Source organism: Manduca sexta, chromosome 22, assembly GCF_014839805.1.
Source record: "Manduca sexta isolate Smith_Timp_Sample1 chromosome 22, JHU_Msex_v1.0, whole genome shotgun sequence".
NCBI classification, from domain to species: Eukaryota; Metazoa; Arthropoda; class Insecta; order Lepidoptera; family Sphingidae; genus Manduca; species Manduca sexta.
The window spans coordinates 10,280,029-10,294,781 of record NC_051136.1 but is presented as its reverse complement, the minus strand read 5'-3'; the positions used below and the strand labels follow the sequence as shown (position 1 = coordinate 10,294,781).

The window sequence follows — 14,753 nt, the reverse complement described above, 5'->3', positions numbered from 1 at the left end:
ACTATAAAAATGAAAATCGATATGAAGAACAATCAATAATAAAGTTTGTGAGGATATTAATTATTATATAAATCCATTTTTAATCTACCACAGTAAAATTTTTCAATTCAACCCAATTTTAATATTTTGAGTCGTATCCGAAATATTATAATAATCATCGAAAAACACGAAAATTATTGCGCTTCTCCGACTTCTCGTTGCACCACGCTGAGACGTCACTCGGCGATCCCACTTCACAGAGCGATGGTTTTTATTTATTTAATCGTCACATTGAAAGTTTAAAATACTAAAAAAAATAATCTTACTTCATGCAGTCTCGCAGAACTATGAAAATATTATACCTTGTTAGACGTAAAGCATGTTGCTAGGTGGTAGAGAAGGCCAGTGCCTAGCAGTAGGACCGTATATAATACAGGTCTGATACTATTTAGTCGTAAAGCTGGTCTGACACAATGATTTATTACAAATATCATTGATCTGACACACATGTCAATCCGCAAATGAAACAAATATGAATCTAGCCCAGCCATCTGGGTAATAAGATTGATTCCTACTCGACTAAATAGACATACTAGTAGTATATATTGTGTTCAATGGTAACACTGCTGACGTGGTGTTGAACCCTGATTGACAACTGGAGCCTGTTTTTGGCAAATAATGTACTGAGTGGTGGTGGAAATAAATATATAATTTTATATTAATACATGAAGATTTCCTAATTTCCTAGTAATTGTTGTAAATTGAGTTTTCCGTGTTCATAGTAATTGTTGTGTAAAGTGTGTTATTACGTTCATGGTCTTAATGTTGGCAGAGTATAAGCCATGTCGGACAATAAAAATATCGATAATTCTCCCGAAAGAAAGCAACTGGATGCTGACGAGGGGAATATAGCACCGTCATCGAGTGAAGTGTCCAGCATCGCGGGAAGTGTAAAAACAGCCAGGGTAGGTTTTTGGAGATTTCTAAATTCTAACATATTGTACGTTGATACGTGACGCATTAAGGCAAGGACAACCGATTCGAAAACATAATTAGTATCACAAAAATATTCCCAAGTTGGTAAATAGAAACAGACTCTTAAGATCCTTCGTTTACTTATATGTTTCTGTATGACTAGTAAACAAAATAATATGTACTTACATGTGATGGTTAGTGTAATATAATAATTTCATTTGTATCTTATATCATGCCTCACTTGAATATTTTCAAATAGAATCAGATCACTAATAATATTATGTATTGCACTGTAGCTTCAGCTTTATTGTAATGAGTCTTTAAGTCCTAGTTTTTATTTAGTCAAGATTACTATATTTATCACATTAGACTACTCTGAAAAGAAGAATTTGGGTAAATTTCCACATTTGATATATTATGTTTAAACCACTTATTTTCTACATATAAAAGGCATTAATTTCAAGTTAATTACTTTGTAGTAAATATGTTAAGTTTATATTACTAAGTAACTTTAAATAAATATTTGCATTAATTTGACACTGACTATACATGAGTTTACAAATATTCTCTTGAACTTGAAATAAAAAGTTACATACCCAGAGGTGCTCATTCATTTTCATTAAATTCATTTTTGTCAAATACTTGACCATATTATTAAGTTATATAACACTATATTTAAAAAAATATTTCAAATAAAGTTTTTAAACATTTCAGACACCCCATAGAATATCATCATCATCAGAAAGACAAATTAAGTTTGAAAGAGCTCAAAAATGTCTTGAAAATGCAGCACTTGTGTCCAAAAGGATTAAAGAGCACAGAAAGGCGACAGCAGAACTATTGGGCCGACCTTTTGGTGAGATAATATTACTTCCTATATATATAATAATATTATAAAAATAAAAAAAATATATAAATATTTTTGGTGTTAGAAGTAAATAAATAAAAAAATTAATCTCAAACAGAGCATAATATATTTTATAGCAATGAAGTGCAAGAATTCAAAGATCAGGATTAAAGGATTTAAGGTCATATACACAAACATAAACTTAAGTATAAGTTATATTTGTGAAAATTATTATTTTAAAATTACATTTAATTATTATTTAAAAATTATAATTGCAGAAGAAGATGATGGTGATACAGCATCAGAAATGGCGTCCACCATGAGTGAGAGGACTGGTTATTCTGCTGCGACAGACACCTCAACTACATTGTCAGTGCAAGAAGCCTTAAATAGTAAGTGTAGAAAACAATAACTTATTTAACTTAATGCTTGCTACACAATGTATGCTTACTGGGTAGACTTTTACTAAGGTTATAACTTATAACATTCAATGTGTTCTTGGGAAAAGGTATTATACTAAATAAAATATTCCATAATAATTGTTAAATATACGATAATTGAATCCAAACTTGTCGACAGTCACATCTCCTGTATTCTAGCAGGTCTAAAGGCAGTCATGTTATCTAACAATCATAATCATCTAAAATAATTCCCATTCAACTTAAACTTTTATGTGAGTAGCATTGTAAGCTGAAACAATCCTAGTGACTAACAAATATTACATGTAACTACACATTAAATAGTAATTAGTAGTTGTTAAGCTAAGGTTACTTAGGAAATTATTACTTGTAACAATCTACTATAATTAGTTTTATGTTTCTTGCAGTACCTGGCATAAGTGAAAGTCTAGCAAACACACTAAAACAGAAAGAGATTTTGATGGAAAGGATAAAACAATACAAAGAAATTAGTAAACGGCCAGCAAAAAATACATTAACACATGTTAGAAAAGATTCTGCAGTAGATTTAAAACTGGATAAAGGAAAGGTAAAATTTTGCATTCTGATATCTCCTTTTCAAGTATCTTGACTCGAAATATTTTCTGTTCAAAATATGAAGTTTATATTGTTGCCTAAAGAAATTATCTAAAAATAATGTAAAAAGTTACAAACTTTCTTTGGAAAAGAGCTTATTGCCGGGCGTAAAACTGCATCTGTACTAAAGGGATATTAAGGAATTACAGAAGTAATGCAAGTAATGCACAATACATAAATTCATTCATATCTAATGGGAAATATTTATAAATATATGGCTCTAAAATTAAATAACTATTCTTATTGATAGTATTTACATAACATAACAAATAGTTAAGTACCTAGTGAATGTTTAAATGTTTGTAGATTGCTGATAACAATGATATTGTTCAGTTGACAACTACAATAAAGGAAAAAGAAAATGCTTTAAGTGTGATGCAAGTCAAAATGAAAGCAATGGAAACAACTATTTTAGACTTGCAAGAAAAGATCAATGAGAGGGATCAGATTATAGAAGCTAAAAATATGGCTACTACACTTATGTCTGATACATTGAGTAAAAGGTAAATAATGCTTCAATTTTTTTTTAAGGCTTTAAGATTATGTTACTGTTTTAAATATGCTGTTTTATATTTTAGAAAAAGACTCTTTGGCATTACTTGAAGATACCAGGACACAAATGACTAAGATGCAGGAAAACTTTATAGCCATGGAGACTGAATGGAATGAAGAAAAACAAAGATTGCTCAAAGATATACAATCTAAAGACGAGAAAATTTGTAGTTTAGAAGAAGCCAATAAAATCCTTGAAGCTTCCAGATTTGAAATAAGTTTGGCTCATGCAAAAATAGCAGAAGAATTGGATTTGAAAGCACAAGAAATTTCAAAATTAGAAATGGCTCTACAAAACTTGACACAAGCTAGCACAGAATCTTCGCCTAAAGAAAAGTTAGATGTGGAAGAAGAAAAAGGGTCTCGGGAAATAGCCAGTATGGTAGAACTTACTAAAAAAATTGAGTTGTTAGAACAGTTAAACTGTCAAATAAGGCAAACTAACAAGGAACTAGAAAATAAATTGGCTACAATAAATGCAGAACCGAAATCGACAACAGGAAGCTCTCCAAGTAAAAAAGGTAGCCCAGTACCCACTCGAAAGACGGGTAGAAATACTGCTTCGAAAATGAAATCTCCCTGGAGTCACTTGTCTTCAGAAACATTACATCAAGATACAGATAAGAAATTAAACAAAATGAGATATCGAGATTGAAATGGTAATACAGTCTCTGAATAAAGATATTTTAGAAAAGGAATACATTATATCCCAGAAACAGGAATTGATATCAGAACTACAATCTGTTACTACACATCAGGAAAATACAGAAGCAAAATGCGTAGACATGGTTGATATTGGTGTTTGTACTGATTTAGTAATTGAAGATCTGAAAACGAAACTGTCTACATCAGAAGTTGATGTAAAACACTATAAAGAAATGCAATTCTCTTATGAAAAGCAAACCTTGGACATAAAAGAATTAGAAGAAAAGTTAAAAAGTGCAAATGAACAAATTACATTACTTAACAATGAAATTAAAGCAGCTAATAAAAATATGATCAAAGAAAAATCAACACATAAATTAAAAGTAAAACAAATGCAGAAGACTATTGATAACTTTAGTAAAATGTCTGATAACAATGCTGAAATTGCAAGACTTAATGAAGAATTGCATCAACTTTCGCAGAAAGTTGCAGAATTGGAGGAAGAAAAAGGCAATTTACAATTGCACTTGGTTGATTATGACAGTGGACGGTGTAAGTATTTTGATAATTTGTTCAACTAATGGTATACAAACTATTGTACTTAAATATGAACTCTGAATCTCATTATTAAGTTTGAAGTATATTACACATTTTTTTATTGTTGTTTTTTTAATATTTATGCAGATAGTTATCATGATTACAATTATAATAGTAACTTCGAGATGTTATCATGTAAGATTATTTTTATTAAACTGTCAATTCTTTAGCTGTCAAACCTTGGGTAGCCAAAAAAATGGAAACATGAAAAATTTTGCGCGTTGTTTGCTTTAATAATTTATACCATTTTTTTTATTTTAGTGACGGAATCTGATGTCTATAAGAAAATGTTAGAAATGGAGAACTTAGCTGAAACAAGGCTTCAGTCAATTAGTGTATTAGAAGCACAGAAGTTCGATTTAGTTCAAGGTAATTTTCGACCATTATTTATTTTATATAGTATTTTAAATTAGAATGGTATGTAACTATGATATTATGTGTTTCAGAATTACATGTTTTGCAACAAAAAAATAATGAAATGGAAGATAAACTAGCGGACATATCTCAGCTACAAAATGAACATGTTTGCTCAGAAATGAAATCTGTTCAATTAGAAGAACAGATTGACGAGCTAACTGCTTTAAAGAAGGAGCTAGAAATTATCGTAGAAAATTTGAAATTAGATAAAGAACAGTTGAATGGAACAATCAAATTATTGGAGGAAGAAAAAGAAGAACTCATACATAAACTCGAAAATTATATACAAGAAAATATGGAGCTCACTGATAAATTAGACAAATTAAGTGCAGAGAAAGTTAGTTCTGCAGAATCTATAGAGATTGTGGAATCCTTAACTACCCAAGAAAAATTGGAACTTGAAGAGTATAACAAAGGCATGGAAAGCAAAGTCGATGATGATGAAGCAGGCAATGTGTCCCCACCAAACGAAAAAAGTATAGAAACCCTAATGGAACAAAGTGCAGATTTAAACAAAAGAATAGAATTGTTTACTCAGGAACGGGAAGAAGTTATGGATAAAATGAGCAAGATTAACATTGAAAACAATTTGTTGCATGAAAAAATAGTTGATTTAACAAACCAATGTGGTAATCTGCAAAATAATATAGATTTGATCACCAATGAAAAGATTAAATTACAAGAGCTTAATGAAGAACTCAATCAACATATTGAAGGACTAAAACGTGAGCGAGTGGAAATATTAAAAGAAACTGTTGAAATGACAAAACCATCAAATGTCGAGGAATCTTCAGAAAGCATTCCTTCCGAACCGCCACAAGATGAAAAATCTGTGGGTGACAAAAATGTTAGCAGAACTAAATCTGTTAAACAATTGACAAAAGAAATCCTTAAGCTGAAGAATACAATAAAAGAGAGAGAAGCTGAAATTGCAGACTCCCAGATGAAGATATTGTCCTTAGAAGAGCAACAGCAGAAACAAAGCGAGTTACTACAGAGTATTTCTTCATATGAACATAAAGTTAAAACTCTTACTGATGAAAACCATCAATTGAAAGAGGAAATAGAAGTATTAAGTAGAAATCAAGAATCTGAACAGCAATTATTGCAGTACAAACAAGCAAACGAATGTTTGCAGCAAGATATCCATAAAATACACCAAGAGTATTCTGCAACTCTTAGCGGTCGAGATAGTCGAATTAATGAATTGGAAAGTCTTCTTTTGGAATATGAAAAACAAATATGCAGTTACGGAAATACTATACAGCAAAAAGACAAAGAAATGACAGAGTATATAAATCAAATAACTAAACTGAATGATGTGTCACAAAAACTAAAGTCAACTATTGAATTACTTGAAGAAGAAAAGGCTAAAGATCAAAATGCTGAATTGGTAAAGTCTCTAAATAAGCAAATAGGTGCGTTTCAGAAAAAGCTTGTAGAGTATGAAAAAACTATAAGTCAATTAGAAGAGGAAAAATCACAGCTTCTCTCAGTAAAAGCTACTCTAGAGAATAAAAATATTACCTTAGACACAGAGTTAAAGAAGTTGCAAGAAGCATACAATGAAAATCAAAATCTTATTGTTGAATTACAGACCCAACAGCAAAAACATTCAGAGGAAGTTTCGGGGCTAATGACACAAAATAAAGAACGAGACGAAGAGATTCACGAAATAAAAGTTGCAACTAAGGAAGGAATCTATAGAAAATGAAAAATTGCACACAAGTGTTACCGAAAAAGATAAGGAATTAAATAAATTGACACAAATGTTTAAAGAAACCACCGAGAAATTCGACAAATTATCTTTTGAAAAGAATAATTTACAACAGGAATTTAATGCCATAGAAGCAAAAAATAAAGAATTACTGGAAAAATTGAAAAAGTTTGCTGTCAATATAAAGAAAAAGGCGTCAATGTATACTGAACTAGAGACAGCACACCACGAAATACAAAAGCAGTTAGAATCAAAGAATTCTCATATAGAACAGTTAGTGATCCAAGTAGAAACACTTCCAGTGTTGCAAGATAAATTAAAACACGCTGAAGAGGAAATAAACAGGTTGCAAGTACAGAAAAATAGTTTAGATAGCCAAAAGTCACAAGATATTATACAAATGCAATCTGAAATGGCATCTTTGGAGAATCAACTGATAAAATACACAGAGCAACTATCAGTAGCAAATGAATCATTAACTTGTATTACTCAAGAATTAAACGAAGTTCGAGAAGAGAACGTTCTACTGAAAAAACATGTAGATTCTTTAAACAAAAAAATAGTCGAGTACGAAATAGATCAGAAAAATAGCGCAAATTTCGTAACAAAGATCGCAGCCATGGAAGCCGATATAAGTCAGAAAGATAATCAAATAGCTGACTTGTTAAGTAAATTTGAACAAGAAGATAACATTAGAACTCAAATGCAATTTGGTTATGATGCTAAAATTCAAGAAAGAGATCTATACATAGAGAATTTAGAAGCGGAAATTAGTAAGTATAAGAGTCGTATAGATCGTCTTGAAGATTCTGTGTCAATTATGGAAGACAGAAGACATTCACTCGAACGTAAAGCTGATCAATTGGGCACTCAACTACAAGAAAAACAAAAGGCCTATAATGAATACACAAATCAAGAAGATGAATTAGTCAGCAGACTGGCAGTTCTCATAGATCACGACAGAGTTGTTGAAAAACAACTGTATGAAATAGATAATGAAAACAAAGACTTACAAAATAAAGTCCAACATCTAATGGATGAAAATCAGAGACTACGAAAGTCTTTGTCTGATATACAAGAGCATTGTAATCAGTTTGTCGATAAAGCAAATAAATTTGAATCGGCTGAATCAGAAATGGCTAAATATCGATCACAAGTGCAAGACCTCGAAACACAAATAAAGCGAATTACACATGATTATCAAACATTAATATTGCAGAAGAAAAAAGAAATTGAAGATTTAGAATTAGAATTTAATACACAAATTGAGAGCGCTATTAAAGATAAAAAAGTTTTAAATGAAAAATGTGAAAAATATAGTGAACGAGTATTACAGCTAGAATCACAGCTTCAAGAATATAGACTCAATATTGAAAATCTTAACCTGAATATTGAAGACCTGAACAGGGTTAATGAAGAATTATTGACAAAAAGTTCAAGCAAAGAAACTTATGTTGCTCCAGATTATACAGAACAATATATTAGTGAAATAAACAAATTAAATTCAGTGATTAGTAGTAAAAACCAAGAAATATCAGAGTTAACCAATAAATTTCATATTAATCAAACAAATAATCTAACAATTGTATCTAATTTGGAAAGTAACATATCAGATCTGAATGTCAAGCTAAACAATGCATCAGCTGAAATAGCTCGATTACTACAAGAAGGAAGCGCCTTAAAGCTAGACAATGAGCAGCTCCAAATTCTCCTGAATCAAAAAGAAGAACTAATAAAGGAATTAAGAGATACGAAATTAACCTTCGAAATGAATATTCCGAAAACAGAAGGTATGGTTATATCATCTACGATTGAGCCATTAAGTGAAGAATCAAAAGGCTTTGATTTATCATCTATAGAATCACAAATTATTTCTGATCTTTCTGAACCTGTTATTGTCAAAAAAGATAAATCAAACCAAGCTTCAGGATTGAATACAGGCATTAGCACATCTAATCCTGATAACGTAGAGCCTATTATTACCCCTAAAAAGGCTTATGAATGTTATATGGGAGACGAAAATCAACAACCCACGCCAGAAGCTGATCCGTTTAATTCAGACGAAGGATGGGGTCTAGGGGAAAATGAAGAGGAATTAGCAAGCATCACGCCAGGATTAACACATTTACAAGATAAAATAGACCAACTAAAAAAACAAAATGAAAGCTTACAATTTGAGTTAGATACGAGTAACGCAAAACTTGTGAAAGCTTTAAAGAAATTAAAAGAGCTTAAATCCAGTAATGACATGTTAAAGAATGAATTGAAAGTTTCCAAACAGGTGTCGCAGTCGACTTTCCTCGACAGTGCAATTGAAGATGAGCTTAGAATCCATATTCATGAATTAGAGAAGAAAGTAGAAGAATTAAATGTGGATCTTATAAAAGAAAAACGGGATAAAGAATCTATAAAAAAACAAAATGAAGTATTTAGCAATGCTAACGAAAGGTTGACCGATATGAAAGAGAAATTAGATAATGAAATTGAATTGTGGAAATACAAATTTAAAGAGGCAAATGATAAGGTTTCGTCTTTACAATGGGATGAAGAGTCTAAACATGTCTCGCAAGGTGCAGTAAGCATTACCAGAACATTTAATGAAGACCGGGTTAATGACGAAATAATGAAGATAGAAAAAGAAAATGAAGAATTACAAGCCGTTATAGATCAGTTGACTTCACGTAATAATGAACTTATATCGGAACAAAAACAACTAAAAATTGAAATAAGTAACCTTAATAGTAAGCTAAATAAGGATATTTCCTCTACAGAGAATTATGAAGCATTGTATAATAATTATCTCGAATTGCAGCAGAGTTATGCAGTTTTGCAAAGAGATAACCAGAATTTAAAAGAACAATTAGACAATGTCCAAAGTTTATTATGTAACGCAACTGCAGAATGCGAATCTTACAAAACCCAATATGAAAATATTCACAAGGTTTCAGACAAAGAAAAGGCTGAATTGACAGATAGGTGTTCCCATTTAAATGAAGAGATAACATTGCTGAAACAGGCAGAATTAGAATCTAAGAAATATATAGATCAATTAGCTTCAGAGTTAAATATGACTAACTCTAAATTAATCGAATATGGGGGAAAGCAAAGTAATGCAAGTGCTTTACAAGAACAATGCCAAGTTTTGGAGACTCAAGCTTCAAAACTAACCCAAGATCTTCAAAATGCCCGTCTCAAAGTTTCACAATTGGAAAATGACAATTCTGAGCTTGTGAAGCAATCAACAGAATATACAGAAAAGATTAATGACTTGAATGCTAAAGTGGAAAATTTAAATGCGGAAAACGATAACTTGTTGTCTACAGTAGCCGAATTACGAAATTCAGTATCGAGTGCCGTTGATCAACGTGGTTTTGAAATTGCTGAATTATGGAAACAACACTTAGCTCAAAGGGAAGCTGATTTCCAAAAAATCGAACATGAGCTTCGCACTCAATTAGGTGCATCTGAAGCAAAATACGAACAATTACTGGAGAACGTGCAATCTTCGAGTCAAGAAGAAACTAGTAGATTGATTATGGCAGAGCAGTTAACATCGATCCAAAATAAATTACAAGAAAAGGAAGATCATGTTCACAGCCTTCAAGAGAAATATACTGAAGTAATGAATCAGCTACACGTTCTGCGCTCTGAAATGGACGATGAAAAGGTTACTCACGATAATAGACTACTCGAACAACAAGAAGAATATGAAAAAGTAATTCAAGAGCTTACATCCAAAAATCGCCAAAACACGGAGTCATTTGAAAACACATTTAAAAATATTAATGAGGAACTGGCGACTTGTAAAGCAAGTAACGATGACTTAATCCAGCAGAATAAAGAATTGCAGAATAAAATTACTCAACTTGAGACAGAAATATCAAATTTGACAAAACAGGTTCAACTTAAAGAAAGCGAAATATACCAAAAGACACATGATTATAATATAACTATATCTCAAAGAAACGAAGAGTTTGAGAATGTTAGAAAGCAACTGCTTGAATATGAAAAGAGGATTGAAGATTTAAGTTATGAAAAAGAATCAGAATTAGCAATCATGCGGTTGAAAATGCACGAAAATGTAAATCATTACGAAGGCTTGCAAAAGGAATTCGAGTCAGAAAAATCAGCGTTGGCAGAGGCATTGACCACAAAAATAACAGAATGTACAACTCTTAATAAACAGATAACCGACTTGAATAAGACATTAGAGGAACAATCGACAAAATATGTTGAAATGCAGATGGCGTTAGAAAACCAAGAAGTCGAAATAGTTTCACTAAAAGATGAAATATCTAATCTAAGCATTTTGCTTAAATCATCAAACAGCAAAATACCGAAGCATGTTTCGTTCGCTTCTGACACCAAACCAGGAGATGGCGAACGATCGGAAGGTAGTCTAAACAACGAGCTATTGGACGCTGTTCCCAAAGCTGAATTAGATCTAGCGTTGTACATGTTGCACCAGAGAGATGTTCGTTGTGAAGAGCTTACAATGGAGTTGACACAGTTATTGGATGAAAGAGATACGTTGCAGATACGCCTATCTGATAGTTTACGATCATATGAAGATTTAAAGTCTAAATATAAACCTGCGGATTCGCCACAGCCCTTGACTATTACGGATGATACTGTAGCAGAGCTTCCGAGTTTCAGTATTGAAAGGGAACACCAATTCGTTGAAACTCACCGAGGACAGACTTCACGCAGCAGTAGCATCAGCGATCCTGACGGTGAAAAACCAAAGTTGCAAGCTAAGTACGTAGCTTTTGTCATTATTGTATGAATATATTTATTGCCATTTGTAACTTGATAATTTTGTTCAGATTATCGGAACTACGCAGTGTGAAGCACAGCCGTGACGTGAGACTTCGACACGAGAGCGAGCAACGGCAGCTGGACCTTAGGTTACTCCAAAGTGACGTCGCCAATTTGCCACCTGAAGCTGTCAGCCAATTGACGCAAGCTCACCATACCCTTTGTAAGTGCATTATGTTAATTCAGTATAAATATTATTACTTTGAAATTAAACTAATTTTCGGATTCTATCGCGGTATTGGTGTTTTATTTTCTCCCGACGTTTCGAAGGCTTTGCAGCCTTCATGGTCACGGGGGGGACTGAGGTGTTGTTCATCCGTAAAGTCAAAGTTACAATATCTACCTACATTTTACAATTATATAACTTTTTTAAAATTTTAGCTGTTGGTGGTCCGATCTACGCAGAAGGAGCTCACAGTGTCTTGAAGTCTGGCAGCCGGTCTTTTGGGTTCCGATTTAATTCAATGTAGAACTGGATCCCAGGCTTGTGCAAGCTTCCTACCATCTTCCCTATTGAAATTAGGATGTTTTTAATTTCAATAGCCTCGCCAATCATCCTAGGCAGGAATCGGTGTTCTTTGGCGAGGATTTGTGGCTTGTCTAGTTGCAGATAATGATTGGCGCCTCCCTCAGAGTGTTCAGCGACTGCAGACTTCGTCGAGCGTCGGTTGGTGATTAAATCGGAACCCAAAAGACCGGCTGCCAGACTTCAAGACACTGTGAGCTCATTCTGCGTAGATCGGACCACCAACAGCTAAAATTTTAAAAAAGTTGTATAATTGTAAAATGTAGGTAGATATTGTAACTTTGACTTTACGGATGAACAACACCTCAGTCGCCCCCGTGACCATGAAGGCTGCAAAGTCTTCGAAACGTCGGGATACCTCGATAGAATCCGAAAATTAGTTTAATTTCAATGTCTAACATTCGCGTAAACATAAGAAATCATAATTTTATTACTCTTTCTTTCGTGTTAAATATAACTGACCTCATTGTTACTATCTTTACAGCACGGGATTCACAAAGTACCTCTACAGTGCTTCTGAATTGGCTTCGAGGGAAGAGTACACCAAAAGTAGTCCATATGTAAGGTTTAATACTTTTATTAATATTTATTAGGTAACATGTGACATTTTAATATAAATCTTAATTATATTTATTGATTATGGATGTACAGATGTAATAATGTGTATATTTATATATTTCTATTATTTTCTTGTTGTGATTCTTTTTGCATTTAATTTTTCAATAATATGCCACCACCCATGAGGCATAATTTTAAAGTGTTTTGTTTAAACATCTAGTTGTAAAATTTGTGCCCAATCTCAGTACGCCAATGAAACAACTGGATTCCGGCAGTATCAATTTTGACAAAAATCTAATAGTATATTGAAATACCTCTAATTTATTTCGTAACGAGGAATGTTTTATTATAACATAATTAAATAATTAAGCATTACTAAAATCTTTCTACATTAAAGGATTTTCTTGATCAAGTTAAATGATACTGCTGGACATCTATCTATATTTTGTCATTGTTTGTGTGTCATTGCATATAATTGAATTAAATTTTTATTTGACACGCGAATACAATGACTGTAGTTTCTAAAAGAACGAACGAACGACAAATCTTTGTATTGATAACGCTATATGCATTCCTATTCCACAAAAGCTTCTTTCTGAACTTTTTATGGTTACATTAACCTCCATTTTTTACTTATTTGAGTTGAAACTAATAGGCAACTAGTATCTTAAATTACTTAGGTTCTCACTCTTATACATTATACAGATCGAGGTAATTAAGTATTGTTTAATTTGAATAGGCTATTTAAAAGCATGCAAAATAATTACTTATTTATTGCCATCCATGTAAATTATAGAGTATGTAAGAAATTTGCAATAATATGTAATATAAAAATATTGAATATTTTTACCGAAAACCTAAATAAAGTTTCTTTCTTTTAGCGATATTTGCGATGACGTCATAAGTTTAAAATATTTGCTGTCATAGCTGGTAATATGTTTAGTGTTTACAGACAGGTGACGTCATGTTACTGAATTAACGCCATATTGTCATTTTAAACTTTATTTTTTTAAAACTGAAATAATATAATAATTAAAAATAACAATATTTTCAGAAGCTATAGAACACCAATGAATAATGTGTGATGGTTTCTAGAAACTAATTGAATAGCCTATTCTGCTGACAAATTCGTCGTTGTAACAAATTTATCAAAAGTATAATCGAAAAATTATATAAGTAGGTCAGCTTACAACTCCGACGTCTGGAGTTGTGAAAACCAATAGTATTTCTTCGGCCAAACCAATGTGGGGAATTTGTAACCAAGTGACCTTTATTACTATGATTAGTTTCAACTTTATGTGAAATGCTATATTCTTCCTATTTCTTCTTCTCGTTTAGACTTATTTCATTTTAATGTAGTGTATATTGACTCCGAGTAAAAGCGGGGTTGTCGTGTTTTGTTAAGTGATTAAACGTGCCTTTTCATACAAATATTTGTTGTAATCTGCGTTATTATTTCAAAATTATGTAAAGTTATGTATATAGTTAGGTGCGAAGCGTAGCCTGCGCAAGTAAGTTGTACATTTTTGTTTCAATTAAAATGAATTGGAGAAATTTTTGGTTTTATTCATCTCTTGTAACAAGTTTATCTATCAATGGCGCTCGGACATAAAATCGACACTTCAAACCTACGATTCTAATTTCAAAACTTAATCAGTGTTATGTGTAATGTAACATCTTACCAACGTATACTAAGGCAATATCGTGCCCGAAAATATTAATCCAACTTGGTAGAAAATGATGGTGCCTAAAACAGCTACGATTCACTATATGCTAACTTAATAACAGCTGATATTATGTGTATTTATATTAATAGTCGAAACTGTAACGTGGTTATCACCTTATAATGATCATCAGTCAGCTAATTATGATATACTTACATTATCATTAATTATGATTTATCAAATTAAAGTAAATGCTGCGAATGACAATATTTTCGATTCATTGTTTAATACAAAAATATCGTCATTACTCCATCGTTAAAAAATATGCTCTCAAAGAATCCATTTATTTTAAACATTTTTGTTAAAATTTTCACAACCTAAAAACAAAATAAATATAATAAAAAATAGGATTCATTTAAAAGTA

At 31.9% G+C, this 14,753-nt stretch overlaps 1 protein-coding gene across 1 annotated transcript; it reads left to right on the top strand.

The window, feature by feature from the left end:
* Positions 1-596: 596 nt before the first annotated feature.
* LOC115445852 (protein lava lamp-like) lies at positions 597-14,219 on the top strand. The gene is given in 12 exon segments (XM_037441320.1): positions 597-944; positions 1,669-1,810; positions 2,080-2,193; positions 2,628-2,788; positions 3,142-3,338; positions 3,412-4,018; positions 4,020-4,584; positions 4,891-4,998; positions 5,076-6,724; positions 6,726-11,521; positions 11,590-11,744; positions 12,592-14,219. Coding segments are annotated over 12 exon segments (8,697 nt in total). The 5' UTR covers positions 597-821; the 3' UTR covers positions 12,672-14,219.
* The last annotated feature ends 534 nt before the right edge of the window (positions 14,220-14,753 follow it).